At 36.8% G+C, this 15,180-nt stretch overlaps 1 protein-coding gene across 4 annotated transcripts in view; it reads left to right on the top strand.

Annotated features, from left to right (window-relative positions):
• SBI1 (Leucine carboxyl methyltransferase) overlaps positions 1-15,180 on the top strand; it is a 118,795-nt gene that overhangs the window by 86,843 nt on the left and 16,772 nt on the right. For all 4 annotated transcript variants that reach the window (XM_089786487.1, XM_089786485.1, XM_089786484.1 and 1 more), the window contains 3 exons: positions 545-665; positions 785-832; positions 1,560-1,643. In XM_089786487.1, coding sequence (XP_089642613.1) covers positions 545-665; positions 785-832; positions 1,560-1,643 — 253 coding nt within the window. The remainder of the gene's footprint in view (positions 1-544; positions 666-784; positions 833-1,559; positions 1,644-15,180) is intronic.

Below are 15,180 nucleotides of genomic sequence, written 5' to 3' on the forward strand. Positions count from 1 at the left end.
TTTTGTGCATTTAACACGCTTGTTAGTGTTTGAATTGGTCTCCAGTATTTCTAAAATAAGGCTAGATTTGCTTTCTAATGCTAAAAAAGGATCCTGATTGGCAAAAGAGCAGGACATTTACCAATGTGTTTTGTGCATAACACACTTGGTAGTGTTTGAAGTGGTCTCCACCTAGTTTTCAAGATGGGGTGTAACTTGTTTCTTTCTCATTTTATGTTTTTAATTGGGTCTTCTTGTTGAAGTTAGGGCCACATAAGATAATTCTATTTGAAGAAGTACTAATGGCTCAAATTATTCTAGTATTTTACATTCCCAATCCATTTACTGCAAACACATAAAGAGGTTGCCTTCAACTCTAAAATTCATGAGTTATTAGTTGGTATTGAGTTTGCCTCTAGTTTTCTCTCCAGTTTTTTCCCTGGACGTGTCTGTTTTTGTCTGTCATCTGTCTCGTTTGAAATTTTTGAAATTTTAATGGGTGTAAACCTTAAATGTGCTTGAAACTAACAACATAATTAAGCTGTTTCTATTTTTATGTTATCAGCTTGCCGACTTTTATCATTGCAGAATGTGTTCTTGTCTACTTGGAGCCGTGTGCAAGTCGTGCAGTAGTCAAATGGGCAGCAGAGAAGTTCTCCAGTTCTGTTTTTGTCATATATGAACAGGTTTCCTTTTGTAATAAAGCATATAATTTTTATTGTTGTAATACTATTCTATGGTATCAACGTGAACTGTTTTTAAATTTTCACTTGCATTTGAGAACTGAAATAAGCTGTTTCTTCAGATTCATCCAGAGGATGCATTTGGACAACAAATGATCAAAAACTTGGAGGTATAGTTCAATTTGTCATTTTCTAAGTTCTTGGAAAAACCATATGGTAGTGTTTTTTAATGCAACTTTTCTTTTTGCAGCTACTTATTTTTGGCAGTGATTGGTTTTAACTTCAATCGTGCAAGTCCTCTGCTGCAATACTGAAACTGGCCAATATTTAATATTAACTTAGCTTTAGGATTAAGGACGATTTTAAAACTCAACATAGCAATTTTTCTGGTTCAAAAAGGAATTGAATGGTGGTTAATCAAACGCATTTTTTCTCATTGGTTAATATGGAACCTCACTAACTTGTATGTGAACTGAAGTTTAAAAGTATCCCTAAAACCTCCTCAAGCACAGCTCCTGTAATCTTCTGTAATATATTCCTTGGCTATGTAATGATTGAGTTCTCATTATAACGGAAAATCTTATTCAACATAAAAATATTGTCCAATATTTTTGTTTGACGTGTTGGAATCTCACAAATTTTTATTCCAAGAGTATTTTCAGATTCCACTGAAATGTGTACCATGCATTTTCTTTGGCATGTGCCGGTCATAATTTCTAATTATCTTGTTTCTTGCAGTCTCTAGGAAGCTAATCTAAAATTACATCTCTCCCATACGTTTTATCCATATTCCACATCTCTTTGTGAAAATAGTATTATAATTTTATACATAAAATTCATATGTTGCATCAGAGATCTTACAGAAGTAACGTATTCTTATTTATGAACATGTGGCAGAGTCGTGGCTGTCCTCTTCTTAGTCTGCATGACACACCATCCTTGGAGGCAAAGCAATTGCTGTTCACAGATTCAGGCTGGCAGGTGAACTTGCATTTTTAAAGAAAAATTGTACAGAGTTCAAATTGTAGGATGTGTATTTCGTCATTCATTCAAGACATGGTCTTTGATTTTATTTGTTAATATCTAAGTGTTTATATTAAAATTTTGGACCATAGTGTTCATTAATTAGAGGTTTTATTTAAAATGTTCAGAAACAGAATGATGACTGACCTTTGAACTTTGAACTAGTAGACTCTTGGTGAAAGGCCATACAATGCTTTCAAAGTTTCCCAGAACAAGTAAAATTTGTTTGGATGTTCCTCATAAGCACTTTGACATATTTCATATTTGCCATCAAGATCAACCACTCATTATTACCAAATGCAATAGCTGAATTCATTACATATGAATTGAAATCTTGTAGAAAATAACGTTTCTTATTTTGACTGAGTTTGGCACCATTAATTCTTTCAAAGTAGAATTGCTTACTGAATTTTCTTGGGAATCTGTGATTATGCCATTTCCAATTGTTATTTTTTGTTGATTGGTGTGCTTGTTTAACCACCGGCAATGGCAAGGGTCATTGTTGCCCTCCAACCATAGACGATATATGATGATATATGGAGGGTACAAACATCGGTCCACATAAGTCGCAATGCATTAATTCTAATACATTTTTTATTTTACTTGAACTATTTTGGAAGGTCCTCTTGTATTCATCCCTAGGGCACACCCTTTGCATGCTCCTTCATGAATTTGTTTTAGTTTGGGCAATTCTGTCACCAATTTTTCTATTGAATGTGGGGCATGGAAATGAATATGTCCTAATCTTCAATGCCAGTTTTCATTTGAGTCAAAGCGCTCATGAATAAGAGCTTGATTTATGTCAGTGTAAAGTTTGTAGAGATATCCTTGTCTTATACCTATAGTTTGTGCTTTCTTTATGGTGGAGTTCTTTGGCCATGTCAGAACTTTTTCATTTATAAAGGTAACCCTATATCCGTTGTCTTCAAGAGCAGAAATGGATATTAGATTCCTCTTTATTCCCGGTACAAACAATACTCCAGTGAGTTGTAGAGAGATGCCAGACATTAAATATATAGTGCAAGTTCCAACTCCCTTTACTGGATGTGCAAAATCATCCCCATTAGTTTCTTCATCAGTTTCTTCTACCATAGTATTTGAGTGTTCTCTGAATCCTGTCATGTGTCTTGATGAACCACTATCAGTCACCCAGGTTTTGAATTTTTTTGATACTTGGCTTGATAATGCTGAGTAGAAAACAAATTTCTCAGAATCTTGTTCTATATTTGCCTTTCCAACTTTAGCAAAGGATGCTTGTTGTTTTGTTCTATCAGTTGATTGCAAAGTGTCCATATTGATCACATCTGAAACATTGTATTTGGGAGATGTCTTTTCTCTTCTTGGATGATCCCTTTCCATAAGAGTATTCTTCTTTCTCTTGAAGTCTTTCTTCTTACCTTTCTTATGAGAATTTGTGTTTAATACATGAATATCCTCATCTATGGGTTTCTGATTGTTTCCCTTTGTCATCAGTCTTGATTCTTCTAGCAAGCAATCTGTTCTTAGCCTATCAAATTTAGGGATTATTGATCTTGCACTTATTCCTTGAACAAATGGCTCCCATGAGTTTTGTAGGCCACCTAGAGCTATTAGTTTTAAATCCTTGCTATCGATTTGATATCCAACTGTTGACAGTTGATCTCTTAGTTAAGTGATTCTCATGAAACATACATTAATGGATTCTCCCTTGTTTAGTTTTACATGATTAAGTTGCCTCTTTAGAGTAAGGGTCCTACTCGTGTTGTTTATTTCAAAAGTGCTTTCAAGGGATTTAATCATTAGGTATGCAGTCTCATGTTTTGACAGTATAGGTACTATATGGTCTCTAACTGCATCTACTACAAGTTTCATAGCTTTCTCATTGTTCTCAATCCATTGAGTTTTCTCCGGATCATTCTCTAGTTCTGTTTAGTTTTCTTTCACAAATGAGTCTTAACTTATTTTCTTTCAGCATCATCATGATTCTAAATTTCCATGATGTAAAGTTGTATGCACCTTTAAGATGATCCTCAAATCTGATTACACTAGACATTATGAAGAATGAAATGTGATTGTTATTTCAAGAGATAATATGTTTATGAGTAATCTGATATCTCAAATTTAATCGGATCTTGCTTAGCAAGGCTCTAATACCATGTTAAATATGATTAAATTTCTTTCAGATTTGATCAATGCCTTTTCTACTTTCAGAATATGATTCTTACTAATTAATGTACTTTATCTGCAAGTTGTAATCAGAATATTGATAATTCTTGATCTTGACAAATATGAAGGTTATGCTAAATCAATATTGAAAAATACTGAATATAAATTCACAAGTCTGAAATTGATCCAGAGGTATTCGATCTCAAAGAGGCTGAACATTAATTGAATTCGATGTCTTCCTTTGGGATTGGATTTGCATTATGTAAGGTTGTAGGGGACATATGTCATGAGGGAGACATGCCCGTTCATGGGATGTCCCTTGAAAGTGCCTTTTCATTTTAGTTACATGTCGGATCTCTAATCGGGATTCACACCTTAACAAATGCAAATGATTTATTAATTAAGATTGAAAGTGATCGTTCACAAACAATTTAAATGTCCAATCTGAATATCATCACAGATCATATTGCTTGATTGGGATTGGAGATGGAACATCAAATAACACTAATCTGCATTTAATATTCTCTAAATGCAGATCGATAATATACTTGGAATATATGGTGTTTCAGTTAGATACAAGAATGATAATCGGTTTCCAAAACATATATGAAATAATGATGTGACTGAATACAATTAAATATGTATGTGTGTGTATGTCAGAATATATAGAGTGCTGATATACATACACACATACTTATATACATCATCAAATCAATCATCATCCCAATATCTGACCAAAGCTACCATGTATTCAACACTACTCCCAGATGGTTGGTCCATCATGGCTACTCCCATGAATGAAAATGAAAATGTACACATGTGCTCATCACAAAATCACTCAACATGATGTTGTCATCTCATCATGACGTTCACCATGGCTGCTCCTAGAGGGTGGAACAAGGGCTTTCACCTCAAATTTCTCTCTCACAAAGAATAATGCATTAACTAGGGCTTGTACCTCAAACTTCTCTCTCTTAGAGAAGAATGCATTATAGTACATATCTAGAAATCACTGATGCTGAGACTTCCTCTCAACAAGGATTTCATTCTCCACAATTCCAAGTTTGTCTCGAAAAACACAAACTTCACTTTGGCAACAGGCTTGGTGAGAATATCGGTCGCCTGATCATTAGTGCTAATGTACCTCAAGTGAATAGCATTCCTTTGCACTATATCTCTAATATAGTGATATTTGATCTCCACATGCTTTGACCTATCATGAAATACAAGGTTGGAGTCTGCATCACTCTTGATGAATCCCAAGCTCACCAAGTATCCATCTATCTAGGAATATCATGAACTATGTGTCAGCATAAAGGCCTTCCAACCTACATGCATGGGACTCCATCCTACAAACCATAGTCCTTTGATTGCTACAATTTCCCATGACCGAACTTGGAGAAGTCGTGGTCCAAAGGGAAGTATACCTAATTACTAGAGAATCCATCTTGACATGGTCCACTTTCTTTGAACCAATATGACCAAGATACTCGTATGTCAACAAAAGAAGATCCTCTAGCTGCTCCATTTGACATGGAAGCATATCCTTCTCACATGGTCCTAATCATGGAAGATATCTTGCTCCAAGAATGCAATCAGATTTGAATTGTCTAAAATGACTCCAATGATGGGTGAATCATCCTACTCCGCTACTATTGCTACAAGTTTAGAACTTTCCTTCTTGACCTTTATTCCAAATCACTTTATTCGATTCATCTTGTGGATTCTTAGTCGAAGTACTGGACTGAGGTCTTATCCATCGTGCTCTAAATTCTATCTAGAATTAAGCGTCCTCTTCCAATTCCTCCTGGAACAACTCTTCAATTTGGACAAACAATTCTACTATGGGTTACATTAGAGTTGAATCTTCTGTGATAGTTTTCCTCATCATAGGCACATGATTATTTGTTCAATGATCACAATGTTCCTCGTAGGAGCAGTTTCCTATACACAAATGTACTTGTCTGATTCTACAGTAACGCGAGTGAATGTAAAATTGTGAATTTATTCTCAAACGTGGCACATTAGAGTCTCCTTAGCTGAATTGAGTACCCACAGTGTTAGTAATTCTTAGACAAAAACAAAAAGCCCGCGTAACTCCATATTCAACTTCTGCACATGATAATGGCAGCCAAGAGATTAATTATGTACTCTGCACTCATACCAATTTCAACTGTTGCTTATGTAGTATGTAATGTCATGTACTAGAGCCTAACTGATATCTTCAAATTTTCACAAAAAATCAAATCATAATATTGCAAATTACACAATTCTAGGAACATCTATTTGAAACATACATATTTTCGATGTCTCCTAAGAAACTCAACTAATAATGATTCGGTATGTGCTAGAATAATTAATTAAATAGATGAGGGTATGACTTATGGATCCTAACCTCAGTAACTCCGGTTCCTTGAGAGAGTACCTTCCAATTCATCATTGTATATTGATGAATGGTTGTAGGTGTTGGTAGTCGATTTCAGTTGTTCCTACCACACTTACTATCCACGATCAGAGGTTCAACAGGAACGTGCTATAACTAGGAGTATTTAATTTTTTGATTCATGTGTACGATGTAGTGATGGGTTGCTATAACCAACAATGAAGATTAAGAAAATACAATGTCGACCTTCAAGTATAATTGACTCCACCAAAGTATACTTTGGGTAACATGAAGCTTGCGATCTCAATGTGAGAGAGTTACAATATGAGTTTTCTCTATTTGATGCATAATCGATATAACTATCTTCATAGTTTGCTCCTCGGTACAATGATTCGATAGAGACGACAAGGTTTTGCTCAACGACTTGTTTGTTGTATTTGGTTTATATTATTCGATCCCCAAAGAAATGAGTGCTTCAATCTATAGTGAGTTATGTGTATGAATGAAACTTGTTACAGGTGTTTAGCGAACCAATCAACTGATGTTGTATGTTACAACAATCTCGAAGATGCCCCTGTAACTTGTTATTACCCAATGGCTTTTTTCAACAATCAGTCAATGCTAAGAGCATATGGCCATTCATTGCATGACACCTGATACCAACTAGTGCGGATTGTATGTATGATCAACTATGAAGTCCGCTTATGGCCACACCCCATTACGCTGACTCAGAATAATGGAGATCACAGTTCCGTCACAGATTATCTTCTTCGGTTTTATTCGCATCAGCAGAGAATGTTACAGTAATTTGACTCACCAGTGTAGGTTATATTTGCACGACGACGAGAGTCACTCTCATAGTGCACTTATTTGTTAACGAAATTTTTGCCAACAACCCCTTTGTGTCATTTTGTGTCTCATCCACAACTTGAAGTTCCTGCTCATCATGCAGCTTACGCATTTTATTCCAGGTGCCATCAAGCAATGGTCAACCTTGCAACATTAGTAACCCCTATTTTTTGACCCTTTGTTCATGAAAATTATTCGCAGAAAGACTCAGTAAATGACAAATCCTTTGCATCTTCTAGCTGAAATTATCATACATGGCCAATACAGATTGTGACCCATCCCCTCGCACAAAGCACAAAGCCCGCAACGATCACAAATACTGAGTACAAAGGAGACGTAGTGAAATCCTGTTTGTCACTGGACACAAGGTCAACGCCCTCGGCAAACCTGATTTGCTCCTTCAGTGGTTAATCAAAACGCAATCCAAATGCGTAGAGACAAATCCATCGTAGGCACAAAGATCTCGTGTACAAAGATCAGTAACAGGCCAATCGTAGTAGCAGTGCGATCCATCATACTGTGTGCTCTGAGCTCAAGCATAGTCCTGAGCTTACACATTATTTATAACCATTCCTTGGCGAGTTTTATCCACTGTAGAAGTCCTTCCACTGAGGTTTGCAGCTCGCAACCAAGATTGCGGCAGCGTAACAAGCATCCACCTCAATTTGCACTAAGAACAAGCTAGGCTTTGCATATGCTCACTTGTGCGAAGACCGTAAAGTTCCAGTCCACAAAAATCATAGACCCAAGATCTAGCTCGCCCGATGCGGTGGGAAGATTCATCTTGCAACAGATGTTGGGTGTTTATTCATCGCAGGTTAGCACACAAAGAATGTTGCAGATCCACCAAGGAATGTGATCATTCATTGTACTGCAAGCGTGTTAAGAACACTAACTGTAGGACATGACATAGGAGCTCAACTCATTCAAGAAGCCCAACGAAGCCCAATCACATTAACACCCAACATAGGCTTAAGAGTGTGTTTTCTCTGATACCATGTTGATTGGCATGCTCATTTACCCAATGGCAATGAGACAAATCATTGCTGCCCTTCCAACCATAGATGATACTATTGTCTCCTCTGCAAACTTCTCTTTTAAATTCGGTCTGTTGTAGGATTGCTTGTGTGTTCAATTCTAAGAGAGAAAGTTTTAGTCTTCCTTTATGCCTATTGGTGGTGCCCCTTCAACAAGGGTCACCACTCCTCCAAGTCAACCTCATTAATTTAGGATTTTTTATTATTAACAAATCGCTCATATAAATCCTTTATGCCTATTGGTGGTACCCCTTTAGCAATGATCACCACTCTTCCAACCGACCTCATTAATTTAGAGATTTTAAACTATTAACAAATCACGTATATAAATGAATAACTAAGTTACTGATTTGGATGCGGATTCCAAAGTGGATTCTGGAAGCGGATACGGGAGGCGGGGATTTTTTTTTTGGATGTGGATGTGGGAGGAAACGTATATATATATATATCAAGGTTGCACGGGTACGTGGGTACGGGAACGATAATGGGTACTGGAACGGGTACGGGTACGCATATTTTTCAAAATAAGGGACGGGGGTACGTGTGTATGCCTAATTTTTTCTATATAATTAATATTTTATAGAAAATATGTAAATCAAAATATATGTCATGAGTCATGACATTAAGCATTCAAAACAAGAAATTTGAAAATATGAGCCATAAGTCAAATTATTATATATATATATGCTATTGCTGAATGTTTAATGTTTAAAGTATTTTTCATAATAGGGGATGGAGGTACTTGTGTATGTCAAACTTATTTAAAAATTATACTTTTATATTTATAAAAAATCTGAAATTATGAGTCATGAGAATGGTTTTTCAAAAAAAGAACAGTGATAAAGTTTGCAAATGTAATGTATTGTTTTCAGTTTCAGATTTGCTATATGTTTGAAATAATAATACATGATAAATGCTTAGATGCATAACAAAGAAGGCAGACTTTAAACATGAATAAGAAAATCCTAAATCATATGACAATGACATATTGCAAATGATAAACTTACAACTTGAACAGTGATAAAGTTTACTGTTAATGAGTATCAAAGTTTCAAACTGATTTGGTATTGAATTAAGTTTGATAAACAAGCTAATACAAAAAAAAAAAACCAAAAAAAAAATCAGAATCTTAATCAAGGTCCTTAGCTATGATGCTTTCCATCGAGTACCCGGTACGTGGGATACGTGTACCCGGTACTTGGGTACGTGGGTACGAGTACCAAGGGTGTGGGTACGAGTACCCATGCAACCTTGATATATATATATTTAAAAAAAAAAAAAAAAAAAAATAAAAATAAATATATACTATTAATATATGCAAAGAAATGCAAGAAATATACAAAAACAAATCATTTGATAATATGACTATGAATCTATGATACTTAATAGTTAACCCTTTATCAAAATTCAAGATATTTCAAAATTCATATGATATATCAATATCAATATGTGCTTGTCCAACATTAGCGTTTAGTCTTGACTCTTAAACAATAAGTTCAAATAGGTCATGTTCAAGATTCCAACAAAATAAAATTTAAAAACATAGTTAATGATTGAAGTCTGAAGATTCAATCAATCAGAGTCTGACTCTGAATCATAGGGATTCACAAGAAAATCCACATTCTCATTGTCATCTCCAACTGCTGAAAGATCATTTGAACCAAGTATGGTTCCACTTATGCTAGATGCACCATGTGCCACACTATCATCATCACCGTCTCCAACTGTAGCAAGATCATGAAGTGTTGCATCCAAATCTGCACACTCAGGGGTTACATCCCAAAGCTTTGTTGCCTCTTCCTTGTAATGATCATTCTTACATGACAAAAGGCACAAGTTGGTGTGGACAAAGACCAAGTCCTCAGCTTTCTTGGAGCCCAACCGGTTACACTTCACTGAATGGATAAAGGAGTATGTACTCCAATTCCTTTCAGCAACAGAAGAACTAGCAACCTATATAGTTGTCACAAAACATACAAATGAAAAGAAAATTAATTTTATAGAATGTGTGAAACACTAAATTCTAGAATGCAAATGTAAACATAAAAGTTTGAAACAAATTTACAAAACAAAATAAAAAACTTACTTGTGATAGGACCTTGATTGCAAGAGGTTGAAGATGCTTGAAAGGTTGACCATACATGTACCACCATGTGATAGCTCCCATTCTATTTTGGTCCTTTAGTGCAAATGGAGAATGCCTTAACCCCAAAGCAAACAACCCAATTTTTTCCCTCACTTTTTCATGCATTTCTTCTAGTGGGAATAGTCTTGTAAGAGCTTTGTGGCACCCCTCAACAACCTCCTCATCCGTAAATGGTACAACTCTACCTGGCATACCAACTACCTCCTCACTATAGTACCTAGGAGATAAGGCATATGCAAGGAGGTGCAATGGGGTAGTCATCTTATTCCAGCGATGGTGGATAATTGCTTGCACTTGTTTGCATAAGGCTTCGCGTTGTGTGGGGTCACTCTCATGTGCTTGTATAGAATGTTTTACCTTCTCAACCATGGTGTCCATGCCATCATACACATCCCCCAAGCAAGGTGTATCTGTATCAGCAAAATGGAGCATAGTCATGATGGGCTCGGTGAAATCCAATACATATGCCACACGAGCCCACCAACTCTCATTCAAGATCAAATCCTTGATCCTTTGTGCTCGTTCTGAATTTGAGATCTTCCATACACCCCATTGATTACCGATGACCATTTGGCCCAATGCATCTTTTACCTTGAGGAGTCTTCTCATAACAATTGTATGAGATGCAAAACGGGTCTCAACAACCTAAGCAAGTTAACAATATGTCAATTGACAATATAATTATAAATTTTAATTTTAAACTAAATTACAAAACCATGAAACTTAGTAATTTAAAAAAATTAATTTACCTTCAGCAACTCCAATTTGGAGTATGTTCTAAAAATGGATTGTGACATGTGGTGGTTGGTCACAAACATCTGTATGTCCTCCCCCTCTTCATATATTTTTTTCACCCAATCTACTTTAGTGCCAATCCTCTACACGATCAAGTTAAGGGAGTGAACAGTATATGGGGTCCAAAAAATATGGTCATACCGACTCTCAACTAAAGCACCCACACCCCTGCAATTTTTGGCATTGTTTGTGACCACCTGTACCACATTCTCACTACCCACCGTCTTGATGGCCTCGGTGAGAATTCTAGAAATGAATTCGGAATCCTTCACTTGCCCCTCACAATCAATAGCCTTAAAAAACATTGCCCCTTTGGGGGAAATTGCAATCACATTAATTAGTGGCCGTTTTCTTGTATCCTTCCAACCATTTGACACAATAGTTAGACCTGAAGTTTTCCAAGATTTTTTGATTGGTTGAAGGTCTTTCTCTATATGTGCCTTCTCTTGTTGCAATAGAGTTGTACACACCATTTCATACCCTGGGCTTGTGTAGTCAGTTGGTGATTCTTTGATTCCTGCCACCATTTCCTTCCACTATGGCGATCTCACCAAGTTGAAAGGAAGCCCATTCGCATAGAGGCAACATGCAATAGCTTCATCAGCGCAGTCTCTTGCCTCCATTTTAAATGCGGTGTGCAATGGGCCTCTTTTGTGGGTTGAAATTCCCACTTCTTCCTCATCCTCTCCTGGCACAGGTACTTGCAAAAATGGGTGTTGGGAGGATGCAATTGGTTCAGTGGGTGTCTGTGGCTTGCTCTTTGAGGAAGGACTTTGATAGTAGTTTTTTTTTGATCTATTGATCAATGCATCAACAGCTTCTTGTTCTTTCACAAATGAAAGTATTTCTGCACTAGTCATCCCAGTACTATTTTTGCCTTTGCACATTCCAAATCCTTTGCTAGCAGGGCCCATAAAATGAAGCTTCACTCGGGAATATGAGCTATTGAAAGGTTTTCCTTTGTTACTTTGACAATAATTGCACTTCCAGTAGTATGAGCCACCTCCTGAAACCTGTGATATCCGTGTTGTATGTCTCCACAAAGGAGAACCTATATCAATTTTGAAATTATTAGTCCCTCCCCCTCCTTGGCCCCCCACTGAACTTTGACTAGTACTACCACTGGTATCCATTCTTGCCTAGTTTTTTGCAACCTATTTTATAAGGAAATAAATAAATTTTAATTAGTTCCTAACAACTATGAACATCATGTATACAAGTGGAAAGAAGTGAGAAAAACTACTTAAATAGATACCCAAAGTTGCTTCTCCATATCTTTCAAAAAAAAAAAATTTGAAAAAAAACTTTAAAAAAATCTTAAAAAACTTGAAAAAAATCATCAAAAACTCAAAAAAATTCATCAAAATACTCAAGAAAAGGATTGATCACTTACCTTGAATAGTTTAAACTCCTTTGAGAAAGCTATCTCTCCCTCTTTGATCGATCCTCTTCGAAAATGCTGAACTTAGCTTCACAATGAAGAAGTGGCTGAAGGTGCAAACAAAGTTCTAAAATGACTCTTGTGAATGCTTCAATATTCACCTTTAGGGTCGTTTTAGGGTTTTATAGTAAAAAAAAACTTAAAAAAATCATTCCATCACATGTCATATTGGTCACTTAAGTCATTAAAAAAGGTTTATTTATTTATTTTTTAGTTTGAAAGGCCACTAGGCCCACGGATGCTCCCAGATGCGCTCGGAAGCCCTGCGGGTGCTGGTCGGAAGCTAGCCTCAGCTTCCAGGTACATCTGGGAGCTTGTGGCTAGCTTCTGGCGAGCACCCGTAGGGCTTCCGGGAGCATCTAGAATCCGTCCACCTCCGATGCGGAAGCCATGCCTGGAAGCCACGAATCGGTATCCTAGATGAATAGGCATGTATAAATGTCTAATGCCAATAAAAAGTAGAGAAGGTCCAAAAACGAGCTTTGCAACTTGTACGATAGCCATACACTTATGTGCATTGGCTTCCATACCCTACTACGTGTTCTTTGCAATTTTTCACCTTTTGTGCCTTGGTTTTCATTGATTTTATTGCTTTTTGGCTCTTGTTTTTCATTGCGGGTGTTCTTTACTGAGTTTCCTTCGTGTGTCTATGGGTGTCGTTTGGGATTCCTTGTTTGTGTCTTCTTTTTCCCACCTTGCCTTGTCATCATTTTTCCCCCCCTGGATCACTCATGAGGAATCTATGAGTGGTAATCATGGTCGATGGTGGAGGAGAGGCGTCTGGAGATATGATGAAAGTTGATGAGGTTTGCACCAATGAACATGATAAATCTAATGTTCAGCAGAAGGAAGTTTGAGAGAAATTGTCATATAAAGCAGTGGTGGAAGAGTCTTCAACTTCTTGCCCGTCGACTGCTTTCTTCTCTAGTAAAATCTGCAGGGCCATTCCAGATGGAATTTGAAGCAACAGAGACGGAGCCGCAACCAATGGAGATAGACTCGGCGATGGAGGCAAGTCTGGTGTCGGTGGAGGAAAAGAGGAAGGTAAGATCCCACCCCATGAAATGAAGACCCTTTCTCTTTCGTCAAATGAGGATATGGTAAGAGCCATCAAATTAGAGCAATCCTATTTAAAAAATGTTGCAATTTTCTTTGCATGTTCAGATAAAGGGTTCATACCCTCTCGGAAATTTTTTGATGAATGGGGGTGGTCAGTGTTTGGGGTAAGAAACTTGGGATTCATATGACCTTTTGTAGAATGGTTCAAAGAGGGCTTTTTGTTGTATTTGTCAAGACTCATAGTATGCAAGAAAGAATACTTAAGAAGTTTGGGAATGTGGGTAAATCTCTTTTTGGAGCCTTCCCATGGTTGCCGACTGGGAATGCAGAAGAAGTGTCTGCTAGGGCTTCACCAAATTGGGTAGAAATTGAGAAGTTGAATGTTGAATTTTGGCCCTTTATCCATCAACTTCTAAGGCCTATTGGCTCGATTCTACAAATTGAGCAATTTAAGAGCACCCTCCCACATTTAAATGCTAGGGTTTTGGTTGCTCTTGAACCGGGAATTGTATTTCTTAATAATATCTCTCTTAATATTGATGTCGAAGCTTTTTCATGGAAAGTCTTTCGTCTTGGTAACTTTGGTGCTTGTTTTCACTGCAAAAGGAATGGACATGCAAGAAAGGATTGTCCGGAGTTATTTAGACCCCAAACAGCTAACTTTGAGGTTTCAAAAGATAATGCTAATAAAGTTTCTAGTTTTGATTTCGAGAATCCCTCGACACCTTCCTTTGGGAAGGCTGCAAGCATCTCAGGGATAGAGAAGTCTATGGAAGTTGATACTAATAAAAATGCTAATGATGTTCTAGGAGAGGATTTTGAGACTATTGTCAATCCCTTGTATGACATTGAGCTAACTCCTACCTATGATCCCGTTTCTACTTCTAAGATCATTCCGAGTGGTTCTACCTAGTTAAAATCTATTATTTGCCCTTAAGATACTGTTCTTGTTGTCCCTCTGGTAGAAACCCCCACCAAACTTAATGCTCAGCAACTTGCTCTTAATTCTCTAGTTGAGAGGGCAGAGCTGGTTAAGAATGCCAATTACACTTTGACTGATAAGAATATGCACTTGAATGGATGAAGTCTTCGGGGATGGAAATTTCTCCAGATGAGAATAATACCGAGCCCCCTTTTGTTGATGTCACCAATAAAAGGAATAAGCAAAGAAAGGGCAATGGTAATCAGATATAACCAATTCTAGTGGTTATAAAAGTAATCAGGGAGATATAACTGATTGTTTTAACAGATTGTATAACAATGGTAAGAGTAACCCTAAAAATCATGAACATGATCAATATCCATAGCTGAAATGTTAAAGGGTTGGAGATGAATGATAGGAAGTACATTGTCAGAAGATTGTGCAATAACTTAAAAAAAAAAGATTTTATTTGTTTACAAGAAATTAAAATGGTTGGATTTCAAGCTTACACTATTCTAAAAATGTTTTGGGATCACGCTACTACATTCTACTCCAACCATGAAAGGGGAAAGGGGGGAGTTGCTATTCTTGTGGGATCTGATTGGGTAGACTATATTGTGAATAGAGGTGTCTCTCCTTGTCATAGGGCTCTGGATTGTATTTTGTAAAGATGGTCAGAGCTTTGGATTGTGTAACTTTTATGCACCTAATGATTATA

This window comes from Cupressus sempervirens, chromosome 6 (genome assembly GCF_028749045.1).
Source record: "Cupressus sempervirens isolate cs-2001-9-10 chromosome 6, ASM2874904v1, whole genome shotgun sequence".
Classification (NCBI taxonomy): Eukaryota; Viridiplantae; Streptophyta; class Pinopsida; order Cupressales; family Cupressaceae; genus Cupressus; species Cupressus sempervirens.